At 35.1% G+C, this 22,967-nt stretch overlaps 1 protein-coding gene and 3 long non-coding RNA genes across 5 annotated transcripts; 2 read left to right on the forward strand and 2 right to left on the reverse strand.

Moving 5' to 3' along the window:
- The first annotated feature begins 1,580 nt into the window (after positions 1-1,580).
- On the forward strand, positions 1,581-11,165 carry LOC123528980 (uncharacterized). 2 transcript variants are annotated; one of them, XR_006682056.2, is made up of 4 exons: positions 1,581-1,718; positions 8,195-8,305; positions 9,421-9,575; positions 10,074-11,165. It is a non-coding gene; the product is annotated as an uncharacterized LOC123528980 (long non-coding RNA). The 2 variants fall into 2 exon arrangements; XR_008366720.1 differs by having other exon boundaries at positions 1,620-1,718; positions 1,910-8,305.
- On the reverse strand, positions 11,118-12,273 carry LOC123528981 (uncharacterized). The gene is made up of 2 exons (XR_006682060.2): positions 12,176-12,273; positions 11,118-12,039 (listed from the first exon to the last, which is right to left on the reverse strand). It is a non-coding gene; the product is annotated as an uncharacterized LOC123528981 (long non-coding RNA).
- Positions 12,035-15,359, forward strand: LOC128547880 (uncharacterized). The gene is made up of 3 exons (XR_008366721.1): positions 12,035-13,430; positions 14,036-14,263; positions 14,694-15,359. It is a non-coding gene; the product is annotated as an uncharacterized LOC128547880 (long non-coding RNA).
- Positions 15,360-20,903: 5,544 nt separating this feature from the next.
- On the reverse strand, positions 20,904-22,689 carry LOC123529788 (uncharacterized). Its single transcript, XM_045310316.2, has one exon. It carries the CDS (start codon positions 22,677-22,679, stop codon positions 21,069-21,071), a length of 1,611 nt encoding a protein of 536 aa, XP_045166251.2. The 5' UTR covers positions 22,680-22,689; the 3' UTR covers positions 20,904-21,068.
- Positions 22,690-22,967: the final 278 nt, after the last annotated feature.

Below are 22,967 nucleotides of genomic sequence, written 5' to 3' on the forward strand. Positions count from 1 at the left end.
CCTCCTTTACTTTTTATCTCATCAAAATTGTAGGAAATTTTGTGTTTTTGGTTCGAAATCGCCCCTTTTTGAATTGTTCATTAAATTTTTTAAAGGCCCTTTTAATTTTCTTAAATTACTTTTTTTTTTTTAGTTTTGGGAATAATTCAGTTAACCCTCCCGCGCCCGTGATATGTATAAACGAAAACCTTGGTAAGGAATTTAAAGGGAGCCCTTTAAAAAAACAGATGAAAAGTTTTAAAAAAGAATCGAAAAAATAAAGTATGTTCCCGTTTTTGTGGGGAACAGCAATAAATTTTTTACCCTTTGGCCCGGTTTATTTTTTAAATTTTAAAAGAATTTGGGTTAAATTTGTTTTTTTTGTTCCTTATTTTAAAAAAAGCGTTTATGGGGCGGAAAGTGCGCAAAACTTTTTGTATTTAATGAAAAAAAGAAAAAAATTAAAAATGCCTTGTTTCATGTTTTTTAAAAATGGGGTTTTAAGGGGAATACGCAAAGTTTCCGGGGTTAAAATTTTAAAAATGTTTATAAATTACGCAATTTTTTTGGGGGTTTTGAGGGTTTCGCAATGGTTTTCATTTGTTTGGCTACACAGCTTTTCCCGGGTCGGCTTTCCCAAATCCCTCCCCATTTTCAGCTTTTAAAAAACCCGTACCCCCACATTTTTCCCCCCTACTGGGGCAGCAGAAAACATACCCCCAAATTTATATGTTTAGGGGTTTCCACCCAATTTTTTTTTGGGCTTTCCAAAAGTTTTTTAATTTGGGTTTTAATAATTTTTGGGTTTCAGTGGCAATGTTGATTTTTTACAAACCTAGATTATATGTGATCTGTCAATGGTGAATCTATCTAGAAATTTTCTTATACGACGTACTTTTACAGGCAGTTAAATGTGGATTTGCCCAAAGGTGTAACTCAGTGATATTACATACTCGTTTTTATTCTGCGTTAAGTAAACGTCAATATTCTTCCATATTGACGTCTGTTTTTTATATGGGGTACGTGACGTCATTTTAATGAATGTCATTGCGTTAATTTGTTTATTTATGTCAGAATTGTCAATTTTATTCAGACTACTGAAAAAAAATCATAACATAGGATATCAAAATATGTAGATACGTATGTAATAAAAAGATTGTTAGCTTTGTATCTAGAAATATACACTCGTTCTTTACCGGAATCAAAGTCGCGCAATATTTCCACTGCAGAACTCGTGCATGCTTCTCGGTACAAGGCTAATAACCTATCGTCGGGAATCGATAACATATCTATAGCGCATTAATGTAGCGTGATGTACCGCGCTTACGTTGAATTCACTTCCGACGTAACGTTGTTTTGTAGTTACAACATAACGTTTTAGTAAAGGTCGAATTTGGAAACCACAACGCAGTTTGTTTCTTCGCTAGACATCCCCACAGGACTAATGCTACTTGCTTAAATAACCTTACCGCCCAAATAGCCTATACTGTTATTTATTTTACGATGATGTAACCGGAAGATATGTCTCAAAATATCTTTCAATATAATTATGTAATCTTGTTATAAATAGCTGCGAACGAAAAATCCAGAAAACTAAAAATAATCCGGGAAAACCAACATGTATCATTCTTTACTATGATCAAGGGGGTATTGCTGTTTAAGGCGAGAAAAAAGTAATTTTAATTAAAAAGGGCGATATTTGTTTACTTTTTGACATACCAGAGGACACATTTTCAGAGGTAAGTGTTACGAATTTTCAAACGATAACGCCCAGTTGGTGGCCGTATGAATTATCTTCACTCGTTTTTTTTTGTTTACTACCAATCCAATTTTCGTCAGTTTGAACTTGCACTGTATCTTCAATAACTTTTTTCACAGATAAATAAGTCCCCTGATGATATTATTCTCGTTTTGAATTGCCCCTTATTAGATTTGGCGGTTTACTGGCACGTTCAAGTTTCTCGTGAATTATTGAGTACTGTCCACTCTATATAAGACGTAAGACGTGACACCACTCAGGGTATTGGTTTGCAGTGAATATTACAAAGAGTGACGATTAAACTTGAAGAAACAATCGGTTGACGAGCTCAAAGATTTCTTCAGCTCCAAATTCAACGAATTTCGTTGATAAGGAATAGGCTGTGAAGCCTGCACGGAAGACAGAATATTTAGGGATGCACCAGTAAGATTCAACATAGGTACAAGATTATAATAATTGCTAGGCTGGGGCCGGCCCGCTTAGCTCAGTAGGGAGAGCGTTGGTCTACGTGGGTCGCGAGTTCGAATCCCGGGCGGGGCGTATGTTCTCCGTGACGATTTACTAAAGGACATTGTGTCTGAAATCATTCGTCCTCCACCTCTGATATTCATGTGGGGAAGTTGGCAGTTACTTGCGGAGAACAGGTTTGTACTGGTACAGAATCCAGGAACACTGGTTAGGTTAACTGCCCGCCGTTACATAACTGAAATACTGTTGAAAAACGGCGTTAAACCCAAAACAAACAAACAAAAGCTAGGCTTGGACCTCATTCAGGGATCATCTGGATGTCATCAGCGACTCAGATGACGACAAACGTACCCGATGTGCGAAAGAGAGGTCACTTTCAGTTAGTCAGAGACGCCCGCAAATCCATTTGCTACCTTTGGTAGTTCTGATGCTCGTATATGTATACCACTATTTTGAAATGCCACCCCACTCCTCTGAAAAAAATGTTCGGTGTTGATTTTACAATGTTCATATTTTAGAAAATGTTACCATGTAAATAAAATGCAATTAAACCATGAGTACAACATGTTCTATTTTTAGACTGTCTAGTATTTAATTCATATTGAAAAAATGGTCATGGATTTTAGATGAGACAAAATTTTCAAGTTATCTGGGCCGACTTTATCACATGTAAAAATATTTTTGGCTATTTGCGTTTGTACTTATTTTGTATATGATCGCTATAATCCACTTATTAGTCCCCTACTGGTTGAAAACCAGTTTCGGGGACTATAGGAATGCACTTTTCCGTCATTCCGTCCGTCCGTCCGTCCGCAATTTCATGTCCGGTCCATAACTCTGTCATCCACGAAGGGATTTTAATATTACTTGGCACAAATGTTCCCCATGATGAGACGACGTGTCATGCGCAAAACCCGGACCCCTAGCTCAAAGGTCAAGGTCACAATTGGAGGTCAAAGGTCAACAGGGCTTTTTTCCTGTCCGGTCCATAACTCTCCCATCCTTGAAGGGATTTTAGTATTACTTGGCACAAATGTTTCCCATGATGAGATGATGTGTCATGCGCAAATCCCGGACCCCTAGCTCAAAGGTCAAGGTCACAATTGGAGGTCAAAGGTCAACAGGGCTTTTTTCCTGCCCGGTCAATAACTCTCCCATCCATGAAGAGATTTTAATATTACTTGGCACAAATGTTCCCCATGAGAAGACGACGTGTCATGCGCAAAAGCTGGACTCCTAGCTTAAAGGTCAAGGTCACAATTGTTGGTCAAAGGTTAACAAGGCTTTTTTCCTGTTCGGTCCATAACTCTCCCATCTATGAAGGGATTTTAATATTACTTGGCACAAATGTACCTCATAATAAGATGATGTGTCGTGCACAACTTTCAGACCCCTAGCTCAAAGGTCAAGGTCACACATAGCAGTCAAATGTTAACATAGCATGAACAGGGTCTGTTTCGTGTCCGGTCCATAACTCTGACATTCATTAAGGGATTTTAATATCACTTAGCACAAGTGTTCCCCATGATGAGACAACGTGTCATGCGCAAATCCCGGACCCCTAGCTCAAAGGTCAAGGTCACAATTGGGGGGTCAAAGGTCAAGAGAGTTTTTTTCCTGTCCCATCCATAACTCTGCAATCCATGAAGGGATTTTAATATTACTTGGCACAAATGTTCCCCATGATGAGACAACATGTCATGCGCAAAGCCCAGACCCTTAGCTCAAAGGTCAAGGTCACAATTGGAGGTCAAAGGTCAATAAGGTTTTTTCCCTGTCCGATCCAGAACTCTATCATCCATCAAGGGATTACAATATTACTTGGCATAAATGTTTCCCATGATGAGACGACGTGTCATGCGCAACACCCAGTACCCTAGCTTAAAGGTCAAGGTCACACTTTGAGATCAAAGGTCAAGAGGATTTTTTTCCTGTCCGGTCTATAACTTTGTCATGCAAAGCAGGATTTAGATATCAGTTGGCACAAATATTCCCCTGGATGAGACAACATGTCATGCGCAAGAACCAGGTCCCTAGGTCTAAGGTCAAGGTCATATTTAGAGGTCAAAGGTCAAATTCAAGAATGACTTTGTACGGAACATTTCTTCTTCATGCATGGAGGGATTTTGATGTAACTTGGACCAAATGTTCACCACCATGAGGCACCCTTGTTTTTAGAATTACGTCCCTTTGTTTTACTATAAATAGATTTTATTGTAACTTTTTTATTACTGGCGGTAGAGAAAAAATCGAGACCACTTTTCTGTGGTACAGCATGCATGTTACATCCAATTTTTAGGCGTATTTTGACCTATCTCTACCTGGTAAAGAGTTTCTTGTGGACTTATATTATATAGATTTTTTTTAAAGATTAATTTCCCTTTGTTGTTACTATAAATAACTTACATGATAACATTTTTATAATCAGCCAAAAAAATCAATATGAAAACAACTAGGTTTTTATATATACAAATTTAAACCAAGTGTTTTGTTATAACATATTGTATATATAGTACAATATTGTTTATACATCATTGACAGATACCAGTTCATTATGTTATACTGCAGTAGAGAAAATTAGGTGCCTTCCAGTAGGGACTTTGTATTGCATGGCAATACTTCATTCACTTGTTTATACTATTTTGTTTCATTTTGCACAATTGACACCCCAGAAATAAAAGGTCGTAAGTGAAAAACAGTACTTTTGAGAAAACTGAAAAAAAATAATGTTTTATAGACTTCTCACCAAAACCATTTATATCTGTTTTCAATCTCATAGCTAAAGCTGTACCGATGGGCATGTATTTATCGAGATGATGACATTTTAGAAATTGTATATACACCATTTTACAGTCCCTAATAGTGAAAGGTCGCATCTACTACTTACCACCTATTTACTATTTATTTTTTTGTATCCAAAATCACATAATATGCAATCTTAAAAGGTTGTAAGAGGCAGATACGACCTTCTACTTCAGTAGATATTTCTAAAACTGGCAAAAAAAAAATGGATCGTACGTAACAGATACCTTATATTATTAACAAAATGTCATTTTTGGTTCAATAAACAGGATCACACAGTAATGATTTTCTGTTAAGGTTATAGCCCTTTTCATGCAGTTTCCGAAAATGTATAGGTCATATAAGGTTGTGAGTAACAGTTACGACCTTATTTTTCTGGGACGTCTGAATGAGAGATTCTGGCAAAGACAGAGTTAAGTAGAAGTCATGGTTATGTCAAGGACTCTTTGAAAGGCAAGTTATCAGCTTCCTTTAATTTAGATAGTAGTTTGACAATAGTTAATTTCATAAATGACTTATGGGATAGTCACATGCCCAATTAACGATATTTTGACTTTAGCTGTATGCTAAACTTTTGATGTTTTAAGCTGAGCAAGGGTGATAGCGGTTGCAACGTGCCCAGGATATGCTAATGTGTTAATGTTGAGCACGGATGATAGTGGTTGCTATGTGTCAAGAATGTGCTAATGTGTTATTTTGATCACAGGTGATAGTCATTTTTATGTGCCCAGAATGTGCTAATGTGTTTATGTTGGGCAAGGGTGTTAGCGCTTGCAGTGTGAAAGTCTTTACTATGTGCCCAGAATGTTCTAATGTGTTTATGTTGGGCACGGGTGTTGGCGCTTGCAGGGAGAAAGTCTTTACTATGTGCCCAGAATATGCTAATGTGTCTATGTCGAGCACGGGTGTTAGCGCTTGCAGGGTGATAGTCTTTACTATGTGCCCAGAATGTGCTTATGTGTTTATGTGGAGCACGGGTGATAGCGATTGCAGGGTGATAGTCTTTACTATGTGCTCAGAATGTGCTATAATGTGTTCAAAAAAGTGTTGAGCACGGATGATAGCGGTTGCAGGGTGAAAGTCTTTACTATGTGCCCAGAATATGTTGAGCACGGATGATAGCGGTTGCTATGTGCACTGAATGTACTACTGTGCTTATGTGGAGTACGGGTGATGGCAGTTGATGTGTGCCAAGGATGTGCTAATGTGATATGCTAAGCATGGATGATACCGGCTGCTATGTGTCAGAGAATGTACCAAGGGTTTTATAAGTATAATGTTTTTCGGCGACGCCGTCTAAATTCGTTTTCGTTACCTATGCCACGTGACTTCAGTTTGCAAATCAAACTACTTGATAACGCATTATAGATAATTTATCAAAATGGAAGATTTATGCAACACCCTGCCTGATTGGACGAGAGTGTCAATTTCTTTCACTCTGTTGATTGTGCTACGCTGAGTGAAATGTAGACAAAGCGTTTATCCTAAACGACGCTGTTCACAGTTTTAAAGCTAACTTTGGCTCAGTATATTTAGCAAGAATATTGATATATCTCAAAATGATAAGTAAGTTTAATAAATATGATAAAAAAACCTGTTCAAATACCAACATATATCAAATGAAAGAAAGAGCTGAATACGGTCTGCGTATCACATGAATAAGGGTGTGATAAGAGTCTTTTATGTAGAGAAGTGTTTTTTAAAAGATTTTCCTTGTTACAATTGTCGTCTGTATATGAAAAGGTTTCTTGCTTTTGCGACTTATTCAGATTGCATATTAAAATGAGTACTTGTTTGCTTTGATATATTTGTTATAAATCATTTAACTGATTTATTATATATGAATATTTTTCTTTAGTATGGTATGCAAATATTGAACTCAGTTGAAATCTGTTTTATTATATATATGCTATATATTAATGACTGAATCTCATTACACTGAAAAGAAGGTACGCTGCATACAGTTTATCTATGTGATATGACTACGGTCAAACTTTGCTTACAAAACAGAAATAATTACAATTGTATGTTTTGTTTGACCTTCACTTTTTTATAGGTGTGACGTAATTGTCCAAAGATTCATGAATAGCGAATATGCATTTGTTAAAGCGGGATCAGTTGGCCTATTTTAGAAATAAATAAAAATAATAAATAAAAAATCCTTTAATTGATTTTTTCTCATGTATTCTTATCAAACTTGATTTGTAGCATCTTTATTAGGCCCGCAGCCAACTTTGTTCAGCTGGGACATTTAACCCCTTTTAGGGGCTGCTAGAGCTAAAACTAGAAATGCCTTTATACAGCGTCTCATGAACAGCTTGGTGGATCTTTGTCATACTTGGTCTGGAGCATCATTATAAGGCCCTCTTCCAAATTTATTTATATAGGAACTTGGGCCCTATTAGGGACCACTATAGCTAAAAGTAGATATGCCTTTCTTCGCATTAACCACTAAAATGTAATGGATTTTTATCAAACTCGATGTGTAACAATATCGTAAGGTCTCCTGCTATTTTGTTACAAATGGGGATAGGGACCAATTTAGCTAAAAATATAAACACGTTTAATGGCATCTTCTAATGAACCGCTTCATGAATCTTCATCAAACTACTGCTGTAATAATTCGTCTAAGGATAAACGAAACAAAATTGCAACCCTACGAAACCTTTGCGAAAAATTAAAAGAGAACCATTTAAATTGTTAAAGTGCGGTGTTTAGTTTTGCAACTTGAAAAATGTTAGAGGAAAGATGAATGTTAGATGAAAAATTCATAAACTTCTTTCCTTATTACAATTCGCCGACCATCATTTTTAAAGATATTTCTTGTTATTTATTTATCTATTAAATTTTCTGTAAGAGAGTGAAACTGTGTACATTTTTGTATCTTCTAATATTCTTAAGTATGTCTGAGCTATAGGCTTCAGTGGCGTTTATTGGCGCCGTGAAATGCTTAACACTGGAAACGACGTTTGTGACGTCGGGCGTATAATATGGCGCTGCCATACGGCTTAAACTTTCACACACTTCTTCTGTATCTGATAATCTTTTTAAATCGTATATGATTTTAGACTAGCGTTCTATACTGACATTTATTAATTGTAATTTTTCTTTATATTCTATTATAAAAGTTTATTTTTTATCCATTTTCTGATTTGTTTTAAGTTCTAATTATGTATGACCTTTCAGTACAGTTTGAAATAGTGGTCAGAATAAGAAGGTTTCGTACAAGTATTTGATGTCACGATGCAGGTTGGAACAACACGTCATGCATTCTGTTTGGGTAATATTTGTATCAAGGTACTGTCTTTATCAGTAAAGATCTTCCTTTAACCTTCTTTGTATGCTCGAGAATTTCTGCCAGTTATTTACCATATTCCTATGTCTTTGTTATTTTTTCTTTTTATATTGTTACTAGTATATCAGAAGAATGAAATTGGAGAATGATGGATTTTCTCAGTAAATGGTATTAATCTAATGCTTCCGTGTCGTGTTTTCAAAATTGATTTGGTATTTCAGATATATGATATTAGAGATTAATGGGATTTGCTCATGATTTTAGTTTGAGTTAATGGATTTTATTTTCTAGAATTTAATTGGTATTTCAGATATTGAACACATTTTTTTTGCATTACTCCAGCGGGCAAGTAATAGGCATTGTAATTGTTTTACGATTTTAATGTAAATAACACTTTAAAACATATGAAAATCACAAATAAGTACATAGCTATGCCTGTGACAGAATGTTAAAAGACTTTTCGAATTACAAATCAATTTCATACCAGTTTAAAACTAAGGATCGGTTGTTATTTGTGACGAATACAGCTAGAAGATTTATATGTAAGCAACAACAAATACAGAAAACGGGAACATCAGTCATGTGTGAACTATTTATCAACCACTTCTCAGATAAAACTTAAAGAAATTTTAATCGACCTGTATGAATACATTAATGTCATTAGTATGAAAATTATTTTCATAATTTTCTTGTATATCACCTTGCCAGTTCTCTGGGCATCGTTTACATATATACTATTAATACCATCATCATCGTCGATGACATTACTACCACTTCTACTATCATCTTCATCGTCTATGTCGTATTCATCATCATTATCATCATAAAAACAACAAAAATGATTTTTGAAATCTCTAGAGATATTTTAATGGAAGTTATTTTAGAATCTATATCAGTTTTGAATGTTCACGAATTGGAAAAGTCATTTCATAAGTTCAATTTTTAAATATTTACATCATCATCATCATCAACAACATCCCACCACAACCACCACCATCATCATCATTATCATCATCACCATCGTCGCCGCCGTCGCTATCATCATTATCATTACCACGACACCAGAACCAACATCATCATAATATGCATCATCAATATTAATTGTTATCATTTGTAGATATTTTGTGTCTTGGAAACATTTCATGCTAATACCTTGAATGACCACCGATTGAAAGAGAAGAATTAGATTCTAAAATCAGGGAAAGTGAGGACCTATTGCTGAAGTTAGAATCGTCGCTTAGCAATCAGGAGGCAGAGAGAGCTGCAAACAAGGTACATTTTCGTATAGATCATACCAAGTTACCTACGAATCTTAATATCTCATCTGCGTATTAGTTCAAACAAAATAATTGGCTGATTTAAAACATGTATCGTCGCCTCTGCGCAAAAATGGATTTACCTATAGTGAGATTCAGAGCCTGTTAACCACTTTTTGTGTTAAGGAAATGATATGTGTCACATCCACTTATACGTCAATAAATAGTATACGTCATCCGAATTGGAAGTACATGTGCCTACATAAATTATATTTCGCTACTATTTGTTGTTTATCATTTATATTCTTTATTCCCGAGGGCGGAACAAACAGGATTTGAATGATAATTAGAAAGTGTTTCCATTAATAACTTATCCAGTGTCACGTTTCAAACGTGCTGAATAACGAGGGAAATTTCATAAAGAAATAGAATCCAAGCTTATTGGTTGGCATTGTGTATTAATTATATGACGCCCCGTAATTTAGAATAAACAGATTATTTTTCATTTCAACAGAAACTCACAGCAGAAAATACCAGGCTTTAAAAACATCACGATGATATGGAAGAAAAATTTGAAGGCATGGAAAGAGGTCACATGAGTCTAGTATCAGAAGTGGAATCGCTACGTAGGGTCAACCAAGAGCAGTGGGATACAATCCTGAAACTGAACTCAGAAATAAAATTGTTGAAAGAGACGCAGGGAGGTGACGATAACGTTAGAGACATGCAAGAGAAGTTGATAAGAATGTCAAATGAACAGGAAGACAAAAGTATGTGGATCTATAGTTTAGAAGGTGAATTAGATGTCACACGAGAAAAACTGAAGGACGCTGAATCTCGTGCTGCGGGAGGAGGAACTAATTCAGCTCAGAATTCTAAAGCTTGCTTAGTGATGTAGGCAGTTTGAACGGTATGCATTTAACGTTAGCAAATACCGTGTCCCTCTAATCCGCACTAATTATCAGTGTTTTCCATTTAGACTGTCCGTCTGCATCTTTTGTTATAGTTTAGAAATACAGTATGCATCATAATTTTAATTTAGGGACCTTGTATGCCAAGGCGCCAAGGCAGGTGGCACAGTTACTTAGTGGTAGAGATTTGTCAGAGCCGAGAGAGGAATTTGACCGATGCCTCTCACAACACATTTAGTCACGAATACTGGACTATTAACTAAAAAACGTGTATATCATGTATTGAAAAGTTTACAATTCAGTGCTTTAGTATGCCAAACATTCTGATTATCTAAGTTCTACTCTGTTTGCTTAAACTCTTAGTCGTACATACATCATTTTCATTAAATAATTGTTTTAATACTGTATTTCTTTAAAGTGGACGTTTCAAGCAACACGTCCACTACATCAGCACTCGATTTAAGAATCGGATTGATGGCTTTGTACATGTCGTTATTTGTCGGCTATTATGCATATGGGGTAATGAAATTGGACAATCACTGTACATTTTGCGTGCACAAAATACACGTGCACAACTGCTACCGATATTTGTTGTAACTATTACATGAGGCATATGACAAATATAGATCTAAATGTATAACAAATCGTTTATTCATTTTCTATTATTTAATAAGCAATAAATCATGTATTATTCGTATTGTTTTTCTGAAATATAGAATCCATTGCTCTTTTCAGATCATCAAAACTTGTTTCAGAATATTTTGATAAAGAATCTGTAATCAACAGTAAATATTGTAAAATAAAAGGAAAAATATTCAAAATGGTTCACACAAGTTTGGCAACAGAATAAATTTGACTAGGCATCTTTACAGTTTAAAAAGTTCCTATAACCATACATAGAGTCCTTTGGAGTGGTGTATTAGCTCCATCTGATTACTGAATTCACGACAGAACAATTATTTATGTAAAACAATCAACATAAGCTGACATCCTCAACACGTTCACTTTGCTTTTTATATGCCGTCACGCATATCCGGTCAACAGACCAAATGTTTGGAATGTTAATTCTGTTTCAACTTGATGCAGTATATACATGTAGCTTGTTATCAGAAAGCATATGTCACACATTTCAACAACAAGCATATTACTTATCTGCCACCTTCAAACACCAACCATTCATTAAGTATTTATTTGGCAACTGCGATGTAGTATTGTGACACTCGATAAACGTTTTACGATTCTACAGTTGGAAATGTCTTAAACGGATGGTTCCATGTGTAAAACTCAAGCTGGGTCCGGAGTTCACATAGAGCACACATGCTGTAGCACGAGGTATATCATGCCACACCGAGGAAAACCAAATTTCTACATCTGCATCTGCTACCGATCCTCACACATGCTTTACCCATAGGGCATTGTCGTCTGCAGCACTGGCCTGGTCTTCTTAATCGTCTAATAAGCTTACGTAACGTTATCGGCTTAGCGTCTATTTCTGAGAACGTCTGGAGCATAATCACGAATATAAGAGCTGTTGCTACAAAAGTTGTCTTCATCCTCGATTCTGTTTTTCTAAAAATAGAATTATAAATACTGTAAAACATGACCATTTAATACACTGGAAACTAATGCAATGAATCTCATGTTAATAAATTTCATTATGAAATTGCATAGACACTCTGATTTAGACAGATATTTATATTCTTACCTTATTTATTTTGTAAAAATGAAATTTGTAGTTTTCTAACTTAAAATTGTTATGGTTTAACAACGGGCAACATCGTTCTTATATAATATTATCTGTGCTATATTTAGCAGCATATTTTTAAACATAAAATTCCCCCTATACTAGTTTAAAATTGTTATGAATAGCTTAAACTAAAATTAAGTCGGGAAAAACCAACATGTGGATGAACCACCGGTTACGGATGTAATTAATTCTGCTCACGTTTAAATGAATCAGTATGCGTAGGAGCGGATTAATGTTTGCGACATTACTCAGTCTTGACCAAAAACATGAACAAATGAATTTTATAGGTAGATAAAATTATTTATGTCATTGTTGTACATTTGGGCGAATCTGTCACATTCTGAATTATGTTAATTTATGTACTACGGTAAAAGCCAATCAGGGGGAATTCCTTTTATCACGTGATACCGTCATCTTCCTTCTTCGTCAACATTCAAGAGTGAATAGCACGCTTCTTTCTTTAATTTTATTTTGGCTAATTTCTGGTTTTATCTTAAGTGATTCGGCTGAATTTTTATGGTAATCTAATACACAACATATTTGTTAACAGTTACACTCTGGTTTACTGCAGTACAGATTGGATATACTTGTAAATTTCGATGTTTTCCTGTACAGGTTACATTCTACCAATTCAATTCCTTATTTATTTCATATTAATAACAAAACATTCAGACCTCATTTTCAGCACTTTACAGCATTTCAATGATATGAAAACCATATAATGGGCATTTAGTATAACATGTCTTCTTATCAAAAATAGAAAAATATTGACATGTTATGTTGTATATAAGAAAAATAATCTGTTCTGACAAACATCACCGTCTAAAAATGCCCCCATGAAAACAGCCGTTTAGCAATTACGCGTAGTTAGACATTTTTCGCAAAGAATAAAACTTATTCCAAGAAATTTACAATGAAAATGGTCTAGATCTATTCTCAATACTATAAGCAATAAACATAAGCCAAAAATTTAACTGTCACCTCCTCATGTTACTCATTATACCAGATTTCATTCATAGCATGGAACTACATTTTGGACTACTTCACACGTAACACTGAGTAGTCACTTCCGGTTTGGTGTAATCCGTCCTACACGGCGTTGGCCTGTAAACTTCGTTAAATAATTCAGAATCAGGGGTGATATAGTACGTCATTAACAGGTGCGCGCATCACTTCCCGATACGGCTTTTTTGTGTCAAAACATCTCGATTCGGTGAGTAAACTTGCGATTATTACATTGATAACGAATAGATTTGGAAATGACATATAGTCTAAAGTACCCGCACATGCTTCTAGTTTATCATTGACGTTTGCATCTTTCAAGAAAGCCTTCCGTTTAAGAGAACATTCGTGCACAATGCACTTCATGGAAACACTTCCCTATTCACCTCACCATATTATATGGTATAACAAGAGTTTCCATGCATTTCCGACATATTCAAGCATTAGCGGGTGTTCTTTTATGGTAAACAGATGTCAGTGATACCCCGATTATTTATCGGAATCTAAACTTTCCGAAAAAAAAAGTAAACTAAAATTTCGCCTTCCCGGTTCATCAGCTGAAATGATGTCCTTCCCGGCTCACCAATTTCCAGTATGACTAAAATCGGATAGCGCTCATGTAAATGTGTTCACCCTTGCCTGAAAATTTTATTTGGAATAAATAATCGTTTAATTGCTTGCGCTAGATGGTCCGTAAACGTCATTTAAACATTTGAAGATAATATTGAAAGAATGAGGCATATCTTGAAGATTTATTGTATACTATAAACGTGTATGATATTATGTTCTATCAATTCCTTATATTTGTTATTTTAGGTACATGAAAGATGAAAAAGGAAACAAAACTTCTAGTGTCAATTATGTTAAAAAGGCTTGCTGAGTGATTGGCATGACAGACATAAATGACGCATTATTTTCGAAAAGTTGTACGACATAACACTGAGAAGTGGAGAACATCCTGTAACAGAATTGCCACAGCGTGGATTTCTACGCTCAACTCAGAGGTCCTGTACCATACAAGACTATGTCGGTTGCTGTTTGAAGGTATGGATATAAATAACTGATTTAATTTCAATAATTTTACAGTTGATAAACCTTAATCATGAGTAGCTAGATAGGCACTTCAACACATGATAATATTTAGTTTCCACTTTAAATAGAAAGTGTTTTGGAAACCGTTAGTTAACTTGTTACTCTAATTATTTGTTCATGATACATGTAACTATATATGGCGTGTCATCGAAAATGGTCGAGTATGATGGCTTTGATTCCAAACTTGAGTTCAAGGCGAGACTCGATGAGAGAAATAAGAATATGCATTGATAATATCATGCTAAGTAAAGCAAAATTATATAGTAAACTTATTATCATATGCTGTTTTTAAGGAGCAACTTTTTAATATATTTTAAAGGTCGCACCAATGCAGTTTACTTTTTAGTGATATGCTACTATTTAATTTTGTTTAACGTTTCAGGGGCCACGTGTTCATTACAGTTGCTCGGGAAAAATGCGAAATGACTGTATCGCGCCAACGAAATTTTCGTATCAAAGGGTTTCAGATGTGCACAGGGAAAGAACAAAAAGGACATAAACCGAATAATAATTACCACTTAGTAGAACGGGACATCGATTGAATCTACACGATTTAATATTGACTAATGTTCAGATTTTTGCTGGCAAATTTTAACGCATAAAACTCGTAGTGAGCTTGAACAGTGGTAGAACAATTTTACTTGCAATGTAAATTATTTTACTTTTCTTTAACTATTTAGTTGTTGAAAATGTTGTTGTATAAAAGATTACTCAAATTGGAAATTTTGCTGATTTTTTTATTCAAACCCTTACACAGTTGAAGCCGTTGTGACACCGTGTTTGAAACATACGCTCATACACTTCCAAGTCATAGCAATATTTCATTTCCCTTGTTATCAGCTTATGTTATATATTTACAAAAATCAAGGAAAGAAGATTTGTTACATAAACATTGTACACACTGTTACAAGTATAAAAATAACCTATCATGAACCTTGGACGTAATTCTTTATAAACTCAACATTTAAAAAAATGAAATTCACCTTAAGTTTTATTAAGATCGCATATCTGACAAATTCGTTCCACATTGTTGGTGGATTTCAATGAAACTAAATCAGAATGTTCCTCTAGAAACCCACTGGCGCCAGATCAGAAAGAAAATGCCTCTGTACATGTTATACCCTACCCCTAGGTATTCTATAAGAACCATGGTCATGAACGGGAAAATATACTAACCCATTTGAATCGCGTATTTCATACCTAAAACATGCAGTTCAGTAAATGTGTACTATTGATATTAAACAAGCGATAATTTATCTTCCATCATGCACCAGTCACATTGTCTCAATATTCCATATTGCAGAGATACTCCATATATTTTATGCTTTAGTCAACGTTACAGAAAAAACTTGCGTGAACTCCCCTAATGAACATCCGGTCTAGAGGTCACGGCAGTGTGCACATGTTAAGCGAAATGTAAACAAACAAAAACAGAATGCAATATATTCACAGTTTTACGATAAGACTCTAAATGATTAATGAAATTCATCTTGTATATGATTTTGAATTTGAAATCATACATTGGTATACATCTATTCTGTTTATTTAATTCATTTTGCACATTTATGCTGCATATAAACATTTTAGCGTACACGTGTAGTAAAATGACGACTGACATACATTTTCACATCAGCCAACCAGAGTGTGTCTGTAATCTAGACCGGAACTTCACCAGGGAAGTTCAAGCAAGTTTTTTGTGTATCTCTGAAATAACTGCAAACTACATGTTGTTTTCCTAAGATAAGAAGTATTGAAGAAATGTGACCGGTACACAACGGAAGATAAATTACCACTTGTTTAATATCAATAGTACACATTTACTGAACTGCGTGTTTTAGGTATGAAATACGCGATAGAAATGGGTTAGTATATTTTCCCGTTCACGACCATGGTTCTTATAGAATACCTAGGGGTAGGGTATAACATGTACAGAGGCATTTTCTTTCTGATCTGGCGCCAGTGTAGAAACCTAGCTGGTTTTAGATGAGAATGGAATCACTGAGTCAAAGGTCAAGGTCACTAGGGTTTTACTGAATAACTGGATAACTATTTCACCTATGGCATTGAAACTTCATAGATGGATAGTTGATCCCTACTGATTTTGGGTAATTAGGTCAAAGGTCAAGGTCACATAGACCTGTACATTGAAAATGGTTTCTGCTCAATAACTGAAATATTATTTTCCTTTAGGACGTTAAAACTTAAAAAGTTTATTGGTATTGATATGCTGATAACCCTACTGATTTTTGGGTCTCTGGATCAAAGGTCTACAACATATACAATAACAATGGTAAGACTTAGAATATGAATGACACGACATTGAATAACACTATCAAAGATACAATAACAATAACGAAATATAGAATATTCTAACAAGACCCGAATTGTTTTCCTATTAAACAAAAGAAGGTTAAAAATCGTGCTTATTTTCAAGTTGTCACAATTATTACGTCATGTAGCGTTAGACGGCGCGGCGCGCCGTAAATGAAATCTACAGAAATCAGGCTATTTTTTATGGGTGTCGTCAAGGAGGTACAAAATAATCCTTGATAACGTGTGAGAATCGAAATAATATATTTCAAAAAGTGATATACTGATAAATAAAGTCATTGTTTGTCGTTTAGACGTGTATTATTATCATTTTTTTTTATCACGAGGGCTATGATGTAATTCCTTCGCATCTAAACTCCAAAAGATAATTTTATTAAATGACAAATCACTGTTCGGGATGTATTATTTCTTAAGCTTTTTTACCGTAAGAATGTCTAACATACAGTAAGACACAGAATAACAATGGTAAGAGTTAGAATATGAATGATATGACCTTGAATAACGATATCAGAAATACAATAACAATACAGAAATAAAGACTAACAATAATGACTTTTACCATAAGAATATCGAAAAACAATAAGAATATCGACATATACAATAAAACAGCAAATTTTAGAATATACAACACAAAATAACAATAACAAACATACAATAATAATAACATATGTATATGATTTAGCAACGTTTGACTTGCTATAATAGTGCTGTGTTTAAAAGTTGACTAGACATCTGGAATGTTTTCGACCTTGTTCATTCCCATACGACCAGAAGATATACCCATACTTTACAGGTATAGGGCCTAACTACAATTTAAAACAATTTATATATTTTATTTTGTTGGGTTTAACGCCGCACCGACAACTGAGCCTACATTACCTTGAGAAGTTCTAGGTTCTGTGGTCGTCATATATGGATGTATACTAGGGCTGTATTAATTAAATATAAGCAAAGACTAATGTATTTGGACCTTTCTCGAGTCCTTGCATGCTGAATACCTGGGAGTACCCTATATGAATGTGAAGACCAATGTATTCACCTTATTTGGTTTCGTGATTTTTTTTGGCAATAGATAAATAAAATTATTATGAGCCGTGCCATGGGAAAACCAACATAGTGGCTTTGCGACCAGCATGGATCCAGACCAGCCTGCACATCCGTGCAGTCTGGTCAGGATCCATGCTGTTCGCTAATAGTTTCTCTAATTACAATAGGCTTTGAAAGCGAACAGCATGGATCCTGACCAGACTGCGCGGATGCGCAGGCTGGTCTGGATCCATGCGGTCGCAAAAACACTATGTTGGTTTTCACATGGCACGGCTCATATGCCACCTTAATGCGACCGTATATGTTTACCACCAGCTAAAAATGTACAACAAGTTTATAATGACACAAGGTTACTTCCAATATTTCAATAAAGAATTAAACTTCACAATATACAAGCTTTTAATAGAAGAAAAACTGATTTTATATTCAGATAAGGATGTATTCTGCATATTGTATGTTCTAACATGACTAGATTTGATTGCCAGTTAAACAAAGAAGAAGTTAAAGTTCTGTATATTTAAGAAGTCATTAATATGTCCGTATATTTCATCAGTTAATAAAATATGGGCAGGAGTTCGGATGCGTAATAGTTAAATCACGAGTGCGTAGCACGAGTGATTTAATATTCACATCCGAACGACTGTCCATATTTTATTAAGTGATAAAATTATTGGAACATATTTATTATTTCGATTCAAAGCACGAAATTTCTTCACATTTTTCAGCACTAAATTTTAGCTCGATACGTCATTTGGCTGGCAATATGCCATTATGAAAACCTCCCCACGAATGGAAAGCCTTGCATAAAACAGAGTTTTCCGATATTCTGTAAATTTTAATTAAGTATTATGTAGTTACTGCTGTGAAAATGTTATTTTCAATGACATCTAAGGTCGGATATAGAAATATAGAAATCAGAAGTAAATACTAGTACTTCATTGAAAGGTTGTATATTCATTTTCTTAAAACAGTACACGTCACCTTCATGATGACGCCAGAACATTGCGGCATGTAAACCACAGGTGGCAGTAGCGTACCTAGGATACAGTATATAGGTCCATGAGCCATATACACTTAAATACATTACAATTATTAAGTTTTCTAAGAAAAAAAATGCCAAAAAGTCATGTTGAAAATTTTAGCCCCTGTGACATTGAGCTATTAGAAAGGTAGATATGAGCATTTTGACATGTGCATTGCTTCCAGGTCCATATTTTTATTTTTCAAAAACACATCAAGTACACCATATCAATTAAAAATAGCGTTCAGAATAGGCTAAATGTAAACTAACAAGACTAAAAATAAGGTTCAACCCTACTTAGTTACTTACCACTGCTATTTAATTTGAATTTGGTAAATAATCTTCGTGTACCATAGCTGCTTGTTTATATTCGGGTACTCTTCGGATTTTATCGCTACGTTTGAAATACGTAAACTGTCTCCGCCAATGAAAACATTCTTTATATATACGATTTACATAGGCTCCTTGTTCGTGTTTATTATCGTCGAAAAAGTACATTTTAGTAAGAATATTACTTTAACTAGATCTAGTGTTGTTTCAACGGTTTGTATACATTTATACAAAAACATAGTATTACCAATATACCTGGTTTCTGTTAGAACATATAGCAAAGTAGACGAACTAAAAAGGATAAATCAAGACCATACGGTTAGTCGCATTAAAGTCCGTTTTTTTTCTTTTTTCTTTTGTTTTTTTTTAAATCCGTCTTCTTTAAGAAAAGAGAAAAAAACCCTTAAATTTGGTATCCTACTATTTTTGTTTTGTTTTGTGAAGATTATATCGGTTTTGTAGTTTATATTTGGATATTAAATACAGTGCATGTTTTAAATCACGGCTGTTATACGGCATTTATGCCTGGTTATTGGTACTGTTTATTTTTCAGCTTGAACATTTCGGCCTGGGTGGTTCCAATATTCTTTTTAATTCTTGTCTTTTGGTAGTTCCTGTGACATGCAGGCTCCATAACCTCAGATCCATTTTCTAAATTTCAGTTTGTTTAGTTCTGCCAATTGTTTTCTCATTTCGGACAAAACTGGAACCATACTCCGCTCTTCACGGAATTACACCCCGGTGTATCATTGAAGGTTCCATGTGCACCGCGGTATAAACACATCTTCGGATGTCGCTCAATTGCTTTTGTACTTATAGCATGTGTAAGTGTTGAGTTCTGCTCAACCCGGGGCTAGAGGGCATGCTCGGTAGCAACCATTTCCGCTACCGTCTAGAACAGGATCAAAGAAATCGAGCCTGCAACATTTTCGTTTTTTTTTGTCGTGTCGAGCGACCTGCGGAGTTTCCACTTTTTTCTATTTTAACACATAACTAAGTATTTTATGATGACACATAGCAAACATAATAGTTTTTATATAAATCATATTTTGGAAGTATTTTTGACATTTTTAGAGAAGGTTGTATCCGGTAAGTAAAACCAAATTTTAATATGAGTAGTAATACCAGATCGTTGCAATGGGACTTTGGTGTGATCTGTAATAGGAAAAATCTCTCGTGGAAGATACATGACCTCTACTTTTCTTCTTCATTTTTATCGCAAAAATTATGTAAGGTTTTCATTTTTAAGTTAGAATACATATGGGTGGTGATGAGGTGATTTGAGGAGCGCAACAATCCACATAACAGTCCCTCCCCACAATAATTCGAGGCAGCCGGTACCCAAAAAAATCCCTTTTTCATTCTTTCGCGTTAGTACTCGAGCGCATAAGCCAGGACAAATCTGTCCATGATGTTTTGTGTCTATAGAATAACTTAGTAACCATTTGAGGTATTGACTTCAAGCTCGGCATATAGGTAGGTTGCAATGAGACAATGTGCAGAGCCCATGAATTAAAATTTAAGTTCAAAAGTCAAATCTGCTCTTTATATTTGGTTCCCGAAGCACAAATTCAAAACAATTCAAAGTGTTTACTTTAAACTTCAGCTATAGGTTTGAGGACTGCAACAATCCATATCATTCCCTCAAACACCAACTCCCTCTCACACCGAAAAAAATACTTTGAATTCCTTGTGCCTTAGTATTCCATCACCGCAACCGCACCCCACCCACACAATCCAAACGCCCCAATAATTCTTTAAATTTTGCTCCCTCCTCCTCTGATCTAGAAATATTCGGTCATATGTTGTCCCGCTTTGTGGAGTTCTTGTCTGTAAATATGATGACGCCGAAAAAAAGGATGATAGGTCGTATACGAGATATCGCATAAATTTCTGCTATATCACACGGTACTTTAGACCTACTACATGTGCTCAAATCTAGCTTATATTCTTCATGCTCAGTTGAGTAACAAGAAACAGCAACAACAATAAAAGAGGGCAATATAATTTAAAAGAAAACGTAACGATTTAGGTATCACAAATAGCATTGTAAAAGTTTCTATCCCCATCATACGATAAGCACCTCCACTGGAATGTTTCTCGGACCAGTTCTCTTCGTGTTGGCATAACTGAGTTACCTCTTACATATACATGTAAACCGCTTGATGTGTGACGTATAGAAGCTGCTGTTACTCCAAAGCCACTTCCGGTAATTACCAACTTATCACATCTTTGTAAGACCATATGATCAACCATGGTTCTCATAAAACCTGCACATTTCAGATCTTGAGGCATAGTACCATTACCCATATGATCAATATGGAGAATTGGACCACTTGTATCAATAACATTTTTGAACAAATGTCGAGCTATTTTCTTTACTTTATCAGTATCGGTGGCGACCATGATTTTGTAATCATCCATGTTATCAAACCTCTTCATAAAGAGAAGAGGAATCATAATTTCTTGATACGTATACCGTTTATAAGCCTCTTCACCCATTCGAGCATGCAGACACGCTATTTTCTTGCCATTCACATTCTTTTCGAAAAATTCATCAATTAAGTGTTTCAATTCGTTTGAAGGTTTAAACAAACCGGTATAAATCGTCCTTAAGAGCTCACTAGAATGGTACTGGTATAGCTGAGGAAATCGTTTTGGTGACACGCTCATTTTTCTGAAAATTCTCGTCCAATCTTGATTAGCTTTCATTAGCACTACGTCATCTTTTAGCAAACTGATTGGATCAGGATCCAACTTCTGGAAGTCTATTGTGTATTCATGATAATGTTCCATATAATCTAGAGTTTTACCAGTCATTTCTTTGTTTGCAGGAAATCGCCAGTCTAAAATATTAGGCTGAAGAAAATTTTCTATTTGACATGGCGTTTCCATAGAGATAGCAAATCGTCTCTCGGCAAGAATTGACATCATATACACCATGGCAATACCTTTAAGTCTGTCCGCTAGACCCCCACACTTTCCTTCACAAAAGTATATCAAATATTTTGTTGCGTTTTGATGATTAGGAAATGTATTAAATAAATTTTCGGAAGTTCTCTGATACTCATTTATGTCATTTAAATCAAATTCGATATCCTCATTTTCAAAAATAAATTCACCATCTGCATTATCCTCTTTAACTGTGTTATATTTGATATCAGCAGCAACACCTTCATCGATTTCTTTTAGTAAATTCTCTAATTCCTCATCGTATATATTATCCATCACTTTCCTGTTATCCGCCTTGATGTCGTTTGAATTCTTACTAGATGTAACATTCTGTTGTTTTGGAAAATCAAGTTTAACGGACTCAGAATTACTTTTGTTCCCACTTGAACTTAAACGTAAATTTGTGACAAGTTCGCCGTCCATTTCCCGGCCTTTCTGAAAGCTAGGTGAAGATGTGTTGTATGAGGAGGTTGAAATGTCTGTCCTTGATGCCGTTCTATACCTTTCATCAACGCTTTGCTTTTGTTCTAAACTAGTTGCGGAATCACTATCAATGCCCTGATACACTCTATTCGCAAAATCTCCTATTGAGTTGTAGGTGGCCTTCTCTATGACAGTTTTATGTTCGCGCAACTTCAAAGACCAGTATAGACTTGGTAATTTATACACGCTATATGTACAGCACATAAATACAGCGAGGACGAGTGTCTGAAATAAATAATGTAATTTGTAGCATATTAAAAACAACAACAACAACAACAACAACAAAAAGAAAACAAAAAATCGTGTAAGATTAAAGATGGGGTTTTGGTTAAATGAACACCACGTGTCTGTAATTTATCAATTACGACGGTATAATTGAGAAAAGACAAAATTAGTACATTATTCAGTGTTCTGTCTGGATACTATAAGACATATACGTAACAGAATAACAGTAAACCATATTTCAGCACACAATGTTTCAAGTTCAAATTC

This window comes from Mercenaria mercenaria, chromosome 13 (genome assembly GCF_021730395.1).
Source record: "Mercenaria mercenaria strain notata chromosome 13, MADL_Memer_1, whole genome shotgun sequence".
Classification (NCBI taxonomy): domain Eukaryota; kingdom Metazoa; phylum Mollusca; class Bivalvia; order Venerida; family Veneridae; genus Mercenaria; species Mercenaria mercenaria.